This window comes from Camelus dromedarius, chromosome 6, assembly GCF_036321535.1.
Source record: "Camelus dromedarius isolate mCamDro1 chromosome 6, mCamDro1.pat, whole genome shotgun sequence".
NCBI lineage: Eukaryota > Metazoa > Chordata > Mammalia > Artiodactyla > Camelidae > Camelus > Camelus dromedarius.
The window spans coordinates 91,777,335-91,788,961 of record NC_087441.1 but is presented as its reverse complement, the minus strand read 5'-3'; the positions used below and the strand labels follow the sequence as shown (position 1 = coordinate 91,788,961).

The 11,627-nt window shown below is 48.7% G+C and overlaps 1 protein-coding gene across 1 annotated transcript; it reads right to left on the bottom strand.

Annotated features, from left to right (window-relative positions):
• Nucleotides 1-2,460: 2,460 nt before the first annotated feature.
• Nucleotides 2,461-10,906, bottom strand: LOC135321462 (uncharacterized). The gene is made up of 9 exons (XM_064486435.1): nucleotides 10,732-10,906; nucleotides 10,103-10,241; nucleotides 8,628-8,726; nucleotides 7,882-7,942; nucleotides 7,734-7,769; nucleotides 7,546-7,658; nucleotides 7,279-7,428; nucleotides 3,976-4,121; nucleotides 2,461-2,570 (listed from the first exon to the last, which is right to left on the bottom strand). The coding sequence occupies exons 1-9, from the start codon at nucleotides 10,904-10,906 to the stop codon at nucleotides 2,461-2,463; spliced, it is 1,029 nt and encodes a 342-aa protein (XP_064342505.1).
• Nucleotides 10,907-11,627: the final 721 nt, after the last annotated feature.

Below are 11,627 nucleotides of genomic sequence, written 5' to 3'. Positions count from 1 at the left end.
CACACAGTCTGCAGATGAGGCCAGGAACGGCTGCCGGGAGAACGGGAATTTCACCTTTCTCAGGACGAGGCCCAACAGAGCATGACCACCCCACTTCCCTGGGCCTCCGGGGCCGCCGCATGTGGGCGGGCGCTGCCGGGCCACACCAGAGCCGCGCCAGGTCCCGCGTTGGCTAAAAACCACAGAAAAGGATGGAGGATTAGGCTTTCCTGCGAAGACACTGCTGAAGCGAAACAAAAACTTTGCGCCTTCCTTCCTTCCTTCCTTCCACGTATCACACTTGTTCCTTGGAGGAACTCGATACTGACCCAAGGAACTCCTGCATGCTAAGCCCGCATTCTCTCTACTGCTGAGCTACATATACCCTTCTCCCCAGAGCACACTAGTTTCTAGGCACAGAGAACAAGAAATGCCAGCCACGTTCACTAACTTACCCAGTGTATAATAAGCTCCGTGTGCTCCACCAACAGAGGTCAGTGTTCTATGATCCGTAAGCTCCTGCGGAGCCACTTCTACAGTCCCAGTAGCGTACTCCGGTTTTGTAATTTCTGGCTTAGTCGCCCCTTCCTAGGAACACAAAACAAGATAAATCAGGAACCGAACTTCAGATCATGTGCCTACGCTTATTCAGTCAGGTAGACAACAGTTATTTACCGAAGCTATCAGAACATAAGCCCTATCCTGGGAGAAGCTGGCAGTACAAATAAAAGGCAGAATCTCCTCTCTGTTCTGCCAGAGGCACAGGATCCATGAAAACAAATCAGCACAGAAAAGTTTCAACCGCTCTACAACTGAGGTGAACGGGTACAGTAACGCCACAAAGGACAGGAGAGTCCGCTGCACGTGGATAGCTCAGGGAATGCTGGGAAGACCGCACTGTTTCGTAAAAGAGAGATCCAGCGCAGAGGGGGGATGTGGAGGGGCTTTGGGGAAGGGCAGCCTGAGTAAAAGGAGCAGGTGGGAAACAGCGTAAGTCATTAAGGAAACTAGACCACTGTTACTGGCTGTGGAATAGGAAGACAAAAGATGCTGACTTGAAAATGAAACATCGCTAAATTAATTTCAAGTGAGGACGGCTAAATCAAGAACCAACACCAAGATGCACCTAACTTTCCCTGGGATGAATTTTTTTTCAATATCCTCTAATGAACTGTAAGGGAAAGACCCTGAAAACAAGAATGCCCATACAGACACTGGCTTCACTAGGTGAGTCTGGGAAATGCACACAATTGCATTATCCAGTCCTACGGCATTAAGCACAGAATCACATCCTAAACTTTAAGTTAAAAGCAAAGGTCAAAAATTCTCATCAGCAGATGCAAACGTGAAAATGCACACTCACACCAACCCCCGGTTTATGTCTCAGAATCCCCTGGTACTTATATAGTCACACAAGGAAATTAACAACAAGAGACTGTACCTCATCCCAGGAAGATTCTCTTCCTCTCTCTTCTGTAAAGTGGCGCACTGACACACCATCTGTAAAATGTAGTTACAGGTACATTAATGAGAATATTCACGAATGTATATTAAAAGAACCATGTGCGTCTATCTCCGTTCGTGGATGTGTCAAAACAAAAGTGGCAAAAAAGGCTTTCAAAGGGTTAGAGCATTTTCTGAAAAAAATGCTTAAGTCACGGTTGGGATATATTTCAAACCAAGTAGTAAGTGGAAAACACGTAAAAAGAATGGATATGGAAGTTGGGTTTGCGCACTATGTATTTCTAACATTTGAAATTTGCTCTTGTTTATTTTTTTTTTCTTCTGTTTTTAAATGGAGGTACCGGGAATGAGCAAACGGAATTCGGCATGCTAAGCAAGCATTCTTTTTACCACAAACTTATGTCCTTCCCCGGGTCAACTAGCTTCTCGTCATAGATAAAATAATATACAAAACACTTTTTCATGGTTCACTGCCTTTCAAAACTTTTTAGTTTGCTGAAGCGCAAAAGATCTTTCAGGCCTTCTTCCCCGTATCACACTAAGTCTCACATCAGACCGAGTGGGATACAGGCCCCAGGACCATTGACTGAAGAGACCACAGGCCCCGGGTTTTGGTGTGTCTTCAATAACCGATCATCGGCTGTGGAAGGTCAGGGCTCCACTCGCTGCAGACAGTGACAGGTGCGGGCTTGTCCTCTAGGGAGCCCGGAACGTGGTGTCTGTTGAAGGCCCGTGTGCAGAAACGACACGTCTGCCCTCCATCAGTGGACCCTCTTTCCCTCTACAACAGACACCTCCCTCCCCAGGGCAGGACGGGGAATACACGGTCCATCAAGTGCGTCTGCTAAGGGACAAGAGGGACACTGCTGTGAGCCCAGTCACGGCCGCCCATTCACGGGGAAGCCCCGGAGAGCGATCTGCCCTTCTTCTGCAGTGACTCAAGGAAGAAACAGAGGACTATGTTTTCCTCTTACAGAGCGGAGCAGCTGGCTGTGGGGGGCGAGGTTGCACAGGGCACTAAGGGGAACAGGTGCAGGTGCCCGGCTGGGCGACGACGGGCCGCACCCGGGGCAGGGCACGCAGGCTGGTCCTCGGAAAGTTTGGGGCCCTCCATTCCACGGGGTGACCTGCAGGACAGAAGGGAGGGCTGGGTTGGATGACAGACAAAAGAGCCAACACAGACAAGTGTAGAAACCCAACGCAGCAGCCGTCGGCACCGGGCACCCTCCTCTCAACCGGGTGCCCAGAGAGCAGCAAGGTGCCACATGCTCCGCCCAGCCCTCTGGGGCCTGCCTGCAGCCTGGGCCGCACAGTGGGACACGGGGATACGACCCTGACGCCGAACGTCGCCGCCGCTGTCTCCAAGTTGAGGAAGCCAAGGGTCCTCCTGCACGAGAGGCTGCACACAGTGCTTCCAGCACACGGGCAAACTAGCGCCTTCCAAACAGCCAGCCGCTCTGGGCGGGACGGCCCTCCCCGCCACCTTCCCCTGCTCCACGCATGCTTGCCTGGCGCGGCTCAGGAACACGGACACGGGACGGAAGTGAAGAGCTCATTCTCCACACGAGCAAGCAGAGCCGCACCAGCGTCACCGCTCTGCCTGCAGGGCTGTGCCTGCAGGGCTGTGCCTGCAGGGCTCTGCCTGCAGGGCTCTGCCTGCAGGGCTCTGCCTGCAGGACCCTGCCAGGCCCTCTCTGCCCCCTCCTCACAAAGGGCCCTCCTCCGCCCCACAGGGGCTGCCCCTGGGCGGAAAGAGCCCTGGGGAGCTGGGCATCCTGGAGTCCTGCGGCGGAGCTGGCCAAGGGCTCCTGAGGGGACAAGGCTGTCCTCAGAAGTGTCTCAGGCTTCGCTACAATCCTCCCTATCCTCAGGGACATCTGGATATTACGTTCGCTACGGAACGCACCCTACCTGTGTGCTACGGGAGAGTGACGTGGGGAGTCTCAACCCCACACCTGACACCAAAGGGACTGTACCAGCTCGTGCGCAAAACCCCACGTTGTGCCATGAGACCGACGAGCAGCTCTGACAGCTTCCAAGGCAGGCCCGACCCGGCGCAGGGTGGGGGACAAACACAACGTATGCACTCTGGTGCGCATCGGAATTTCCCCTCAGGGAAGGAGGCATTTTCACGGCAGGCCCTTTCCCTTCCAGCATCTATTCCCTACTACAAACGCACCATTTCCGAGAGCCAGGCTTTTCTTCCCAGAGTACAACTGCTGGCAGCGGCCAAGACACACTTACATCCCGAGAAAAGACAGTGACTGGCTGTGACGTTTACCACACCCAGGAATAGTCAAAGTTGCACAAAGCACACCGTACAAAGCTGGAGGGAGGGCTTTGCCCCTTTTCCATTTACCAGGATCTGAATGGTCATTCTAAACAGGAGAATCACCTGGAATGAGCCACGAAACCAGTCAAAAGAACGACGACACAGAAATCCGTCTCAGTGACCCAGGAGCAACCCCAGGTGCAGGAGATCAGGAATGAGTCAGCCGAGGCAGGAGAAGTCAGTGTGGAGCGAGGGCTCACTCTCCTCACGCTGTTTCGGGAAACCCACAGTCAAAGTCGGCGGGCCCCGGCTCCTAAGCACTCCCTCATGGCTCATGCAGGCACCAGCCAACGCGACGGGCTCTCGGGAGAAGTAGCCCACTGGCTCCTGGGCAAGAGTTTTGAGTCTGAAAAAGGCAGCGACACGCCACGCCAGACCCGTCACAGGACACAAAGTCTGCAGACGAGGCCAGGAACGGCTGCCGGGAGAACGGGAAGATCAACTTTCCCAGGACGAGGTCCAATAGAGCAAGACCACCCCACTTTCCTGGGCCTCCGGGGCCGCCGCATGTGTGCGGGCGCTGCCGGGCCACACCGGAGCCGCGCCAGGTCCCGCGTCGGCTAAAAACCGCAGAAAAGGATGGAGGATTAGGCTTTCCTGTGAAGACACTGCTGAAGCGAAACAAAACCTTTGCACCTTCCTTCTTTCCTTCATTCCCCGTATCACACTGGTTCCTTGGAGGAACTCTATACTGACCCCAGGAACTCCTGCATGCTAAGCCCGCATTCTCTCTACTGCTGAGCTACATATAACCTTCCCCCCAGAGCACACTAGTTTCTAGGCACAGAGAACAAGGAATTCCAGCCACGTTCAATAACTTACCAAGGGTATAATAAGCTCCGTGTGCTCCACCAACAGAGGTCAGTGTTCTATGATCCGTCAGCTCCTGCGGAGCCAATTCTATAGTCCCAGTAGCGTACTCCGGTTTTGTAATATCGGGCTAAGTCGCCCATTCCTAGGAACACAAAACAAGATAAATCAGGAACCGAACTTCAGATCATGTGCCTACACTTAGTCTGTCAGGTAGACATCATTTATTTACCGAAGCTATCAGAACATAAGCCCTATCCTGGGAGAAGCTGGCGGTACAAATAAAAGGCAGATTCTCCTCTCTGTTCTGCCAGAGGCACAGGATCCATGAAAACAAATCAGCACAGAAAAGTTTCAACAGTTGTACAACTGAGGTGAACGGGTACAGTAACGCCACAATGGACAGGAGAGTCCGCTGCACGTGGATAGCTCAGGGAATGCTGGGAAGACCGCACTGTTTCGTAAAAGAGAGATCCAGCGCAGAGGGGGGATATGGAGGGGCTTTGGGGAAGGGCAGCCTGAGTAAAAGGAGCAGGTGGGAAACAGCGTAAGGCATTAAGGAAACTAGACCACTGTTACTGGCGGTGGAATGGGAAGACAAAACATGCTGCCTTGAAAATGAAACATCACTTACTTAATTTCAAGTGAGGACGGCTAAAACAAGAACCAACACCAAGATGCACCTAACTTTCCCTGGGATGAATTTCTTTTCAATATCCTCTAATGAACTGTAAGGGAAAGACCCTGAAAACAAGAATGCCCATACAGACACTGGCTTCACTATGTGAGTCTGGAAATTGAACACAAATGCATTATCAAGTCCTACGGCATTAAGCACAGAATCACATCCTAACCTGTAAGTTAAAAGCATAAGTCAAATTTCTCATCAGCAGATGGAAACGTGAAAATGCACACTCACACAAACCCCCAGTTTATTTCTCAGAATCCCCTTGTACTTATATAGTCACACAAGGACATTAACAACAAGAGACTGTACCTCATCCCAGGAACATTCTCTTCCTCTCTCTTCTGTAAAGTGGCGCACTGACACACCATCTGTAAAATGTAGTTACAGGTACATTAATGAGTATATTCACGAATGTATATTAAAACCACCATGTGCGTCTATCTCCATTCGTGGATGTGTCAAAACAAAAGTGGCAGAAAAGACTTTCAAAGAGTTAGAGCATTTTCTGAAAAAAATGCTTAAGTCACGGTTGGGATATATTTCAAGCCAAGTAGTAAGAGGAAAACACGTAAAAAGAATGGATATGGAAGTTGGGTTTGCACACTATGTATTTCTAACATTTGGAATTTGCTCTTGTTTTTGTTTTTTCTTTTATTCTGTTTTTAAATGGAGGTACCGGGAATGAGCACACGGAATTCGGCATGCTAAGCAAGCATTCTATTTACCAGTAACCTATGTCCTTCCCCGAGTCAACTAGCTTCTCGGCATAGATAAAATAAAATACAAAACACTCTTTCACGGTTCACTGCCTTACAAAACATGTTAGTTTGCTGAAGCGCAAAAGAAAAAAAAAAAGTTCCACCCGGCCCTGAAGCTGTGAAGTGAGAGCAGCGCTGAAGGCGGATTCTATCTGACAGATGCCGTGCGGGGGAAGCATTAGCTGAGCCCTTCTTGCCCTCCTACAGAGCTCTCACTCCCGCCCACGCCCCGGGCTCTTCACAGAGGCCGAAGGTCTCCCTTCCACCTCAGTTGACCCCGAGGGCGAGGGGAGACTGGACCCCTGTCCCATGACGAGGACACCACAGAGCCTAGATTTAGTTGTTTTCATAGCTAATCACCCTGGATGGGGTCTCAGGGCTCAGATCACTGGCAACCAACACTTACACAGTGGACTCACAGCACACTTCAGGGCAAATCAGTCTGTATACAGATTATACATTAAAGTAAGAAGGGTCTTTCGTAGGAAGAGTATCAACAACCCCTGACTGTGAGCTCCACCTCTTCCTCCTCAGCCTGTTGGTAAACTGTTAAAAGCCTTCTCTCTGACAGCGCATTTCTTGTATAAGTGACCAGATGTCACGTAAACATTTATGAAAGAAATAGCCTCAATGACTCATGTTGTAATAATCGGCAAAAGAATGGTGAGTTACATGGAGTAGCTGGTGGGAGACTTTAGAGTTACACGTTAACTCTGGGGGAGGGAGGCTACGTTGTCATGTCACTTACTAACTGGCTACTCTAGGTCACTGTGCAAGCTTTATTATAAGAACGAAGGGACCTGCAAAATTAGTGAAGAAATGCCTGCTGCCTTAAAGCAGATCTTGAATAGAATATTTATCCACCAAGGCAAATGAAGAAAAATGTTTTTCTCGTTATGACATACTGCCTTCATTCTAAAACGTCATCCATGTTATTTTCCTGAAATGAGAAGAAAATTCAGCCTTCAAAACCGTGTCCAGGAGGGAAGAGAGGGCTGACACTCATGTCTTCTAGTGCACAGAAACCAGCCATGCCAGCCACGCCAGGCAACCATGAGACTGGGGGGCGGCCCGCAGTCCCTGGAGGGGCGTAATCTCCACCGCTCACAGGGGACAGAGCCCTGCTAGCTGGTGGCATGTAAAGAAAACAGCATCTTGTCACCCAGCTGTGAACCTGTTCCCCACAGTGAGTGTGTGGCGTGGTGTCCAGGAAACCCGACAACTACCCATGGGGACAAGCAGCCCACTGGGCGGCTCCTGCTGCAGAAATGGAGCTGCCGCACTTCACAGTGCGCTCCTTACCTCTCAGGGGAGGGTGCAGCCTGTACGGTCCTCCTGGAGTGGGATCCTGCCTCATGTATTCCTCTGCCTGCCTCCGTCTGCAGATTGCATCCAATCTTAAAGATAAAGAATGGCTTCAATACAAATTACACCACCAATTCCTCTACTAGGCACAAAACAACCAGTCCTTAAAAATCTCAAAACACCCGTAAAAATGTGTCAAAATTCTGTACCTCTGTTTCAGGTGGGCAACTTCCCTTCTCAGCTCAGAGGAGTTTTCCCTTCTCAGGTCAGAGTTTTCCCTTCTCAATTCAGAGATTTCCCTCTCCAGCTCCTGAGCCCTGAGCTGTGGGAGAAAAACACATCCACGTTCAGTTGTGGCCGACTGTGCACAAAGGGAAGGAAGGAAACAAATTCTTACTGAGCTGTCTTGGGCCTTCTTCTCGGCAAGAGTGACCTGAAAAAGTCAACACATCAAGAAACACCCCATGGCTAGGGGTTCTCAGGGCCACAATAACTGTCTGCATCAGGTGCTGAGGACTCGGTGTGTCAGGAGGAAGGCAGGTTACCTGGTGTCTCCAAATGATCTCTGCTTCCCGCATTTGCCCGTGACATTCTTCAAGTCTTATCCTATGAGTTACAAATTGTTCCATCAGGGAAGACACAATGCTGGGTATGCTGTTAAATAACCTGCCCCAGTCCAGGTTATCTGCACTGCACACTCACACACATCATCTCACCGCTCAAGACACACTGCACACGGCTGCAGAAGCACAGCAGTTGCAAAGCTGTCGCTGCAGCCACTCCTTCCGTCACTGTTACTGAACGCCTGCCTGGTTCTGCGCTGACACAATTCCCCCTCCCGTTCTCAGCATTTCCCTCACGTGTCCTGTGCTGAGCATCTTTCATCTCAAAGCTTGATTCTTTCTTTCCTTACATCCTGACCCTACTTCTTACACCTGGGTCTCCCCAGCAGCACGGGAATGTTCATTGGTCCGACTGACGCTACACTAAACTGCTATCCTCAGGGTGAGAATGGTTTATAGCACCTTCAGAAACATCTCTGTGAACCGTCTCTCCTCTCAGTCTGGCCAGCACTGGGACCAGGAAATTCTTTGTAACTTAATACTTTTTAAAGTTAAACGTTTAACTTAACATGTGTAAAACTTAACACTTTTCCTCCTGTGTGAAGCCATGTATACAAATGTCTTTTGTTTGGGTCGGTTTATGATATTGTGTCTAAACATTTTAGAAAAGTTTTCAAAAAATCCAACGGGTGTTTTCAGAGCCGCAGGTGCAGAGGAGCTGAACTCACTTATACCATCTTGTCTCCTCTTCAGCCAATTTTGCCTCCTCCTTTGCTGCCAACAGCTGCTGCTTTCCCACCAGCTCACATCCGTTCATGTCCACCTTCCTGAGAGGGGAAAGAAACTCTGAAATTCTGCCAGTTTCCCTCCCAGAAACTGGAAGGGAAGAATTCCATGTTCCTTTCACCCTTCCCCATAAATGCTCAGGCTGATAAATACACAGGAAAGAATTAAAGTACCCCCACTAATAAATATGAAAAAGCTACACTCAGGCCTCTGGCAAGTGTTTGGTATCTGGGCTTCCCTTCAGCGTCCCCACCCCTAATCATTTATGCATAAAGTAAACACACAGGAAAAGCCCACGTGAGGTGTGCTCTGCGCCCCCACCACCAGGCTCAGGTTCCTGTGCCTGGGACAGCGTGAGCTCACTGTGTTTCAACGTGGGAATCAGGGTCTGACCAAGTAATCACAACCAAACACATTAGGGTAAAGCAAGCGTTCATGACTTGTTTGATTTTTCCCACAGAGAGCCCAGATTTCAGTCAAAACCTGGAGCAAAACCTGATCCTTTAGGAAATATAAGGAAATGTTTGTTTTTGAAAGCGGGTTAATGGGTGTGATGTCCATGACCTCTCCCTGAGAATGACAGGAAACTCTGGACAAATTATGAAATCCATGATCGAATGTACCAAATTGCTAACAAGCCAGAAAGGGACATGAGGCCAAGATGGAGAAGAAGAAAGCCCAGGACTGGGCCCACCTTCCCTGGGGGTCACCCGGTAACTGCAGAGGACACCAGTGAGATGCAGAGCAGCCCAGCAGCCGGTGCCCCCTACGCACAGGCACTGCAGTCAGGCAGCTGGAGCTCACGGTCCGTCAGCGAAGGTGATCCCTAGAGAGACCCACAGGACTTAGCTGGGATCCACGAGAGCTACATGCCAGAAACAAAGGTGGACAGGAGACACACGGGCCTCACGAAAGCTGGCTGCACTGACTGATCTCAGCTGCTAACCGGGTTAACAGGATGTAGCGCTGCTGGCACCCTGACCACCTGCCAGCTGTAATGCCCACCTTCTCTGCAGCAAGTTAACCTCACATGAGGCCTCAAATTTTCTCTATTTTCTACCCAATGTCTAGAGTTTATTAAAAATGATAGACACATGGCAGGTCATGACACTTTGATGTGGTTGAAACCTAAGGACAATAAAAATGGACCTAGGGGGATCCAGATAATGAAGTGACTAAATCTGGTCCAAGAACGCACTAAAATCTCAAACTAAATACAAACAAGACACTGGTAACCAGTTAGAATGAACAGAAGCAGCAGATTACAGAAATCAAGGTCGAAAAGTAAATGCACATCTGTAGTGATTGAATATGGTAAAGAAAATATGGTGGTAAGTATTCTGAAACATATTACAATATCCACATAACTCCACACATTCATTCACACATTGTCATAATTAACACGGGAATGTCTTACCCTTCAGTGTCCATAGTTCTCTGTCCACTGATTTCATCAAGGACGCGTACTTTCTTCACCTGCCTTTGGAAACCGTCTTCCTCACGTTCTTTCAGAGATCCCGATGCAGCATGGTGGTCTTGCATTTTCTTTTTACCCTCTATAAACATAAAACAATTGGCTTTGTGTGTGCACATGTGCACTCAAGAGCTTGGCTGTGCTGGGGAGTGGAGAAAGGAGAGAATTCTGAAGGCAGGAATCCCCTTTTTACCTTCCCAGTGCAAATTCATTGTTATTACAGGCATGTTTCATTTTATTGCCCTCCCTGGTAATGCATATTTTTAAACAATTGAAGATTTGTAACAACCCTGAGTACAGCAGTTCCATTGGTGACATTTTTTTCTGGCAGCATTTGCTCATTTCTTATCTCTGTGTCACATTTTTGTAGTTCCTGAAATATTTGGTTCTTTATCATTTTAATTAAAACAGGCATGACATTCCTTTAAGGCAAAGCCTAATCCAGCGGAAGTCCCTAGTTCTCAGCAATTCTATAAACCCTGAGAGAGGTGAAGAGGCTTCAGAAGAAAAGTGTGAAGCCAGCAGGGGTTGGCCCATGAAGTTTAAGGCAAGATTCCATCTCCACTGCATACCTGTGCAAGGTAAGGCGGGAAGAGCTGACCCAGAGGCTGCTGCAAGTGCTCCAGGAGATGAAGCTAAGGCAGCTAATGAAGGTGGCTGCACTAAACAACAGGTTTTCAATGCAGAGAACTGCAAGGGGAGGCCACCCAGCACCATCACAGCTGGAGAGAAGTCAGTGCCTGGCATCAAGTCTTCAATGGACAGGCTGATTTTCCCGTTAGTGGCTAACGAAGCCAATATTCATTTAACATTATGAAAATCCTATGTCCCATGAGAATCAAGTGAAATCTACTCTGTGCTCTATAAATAGAACAAAGCCTGAATGACAGCACATCTATTTACAACATGAATATTTTAGCCCATTGTTGAGACCTACTGCTCAGAAAACAAAACAAAACACAAAAAAAAATTTCTTTCAAAATATTACTGCTCATGGACAATGCACAAGTCATCCAGGAGCTCTGATGGAGATGCATGAGATGAATGCTGTTTCCATGCTTAACACGACATCTATTCTGCAGCCCATGAATCAGGAGTCATTATGACTTTCAAGTCTTATTATTTAAGAAATACATTTTGGAAGGCTTTAGCTGCCATAGACAGTGACACCAATGATGGGTCTGGGCAAATGAATGGAAAATTTTCTGGAAAGGATTCACCATTTTACATGCCATTAAGAACATTCGTGATTCATGGGAAGAAGTCAAAATATCAACATGAACTGGGGTTTGGAAGGAATTGATTCCAATCCTGATGTGTGACTTTGTGGGGCTCAAGAATTCAGTGCAGGAAGGAGCTGCAGATGTGCTGAAAATAGCAGGAGAACTAGAGTTACAAGTGGAGCCTGAAGATATGACTGATTGGCTGCAACCTCATGATAAAATGTGCATGAATGAGGAGCTGCTTC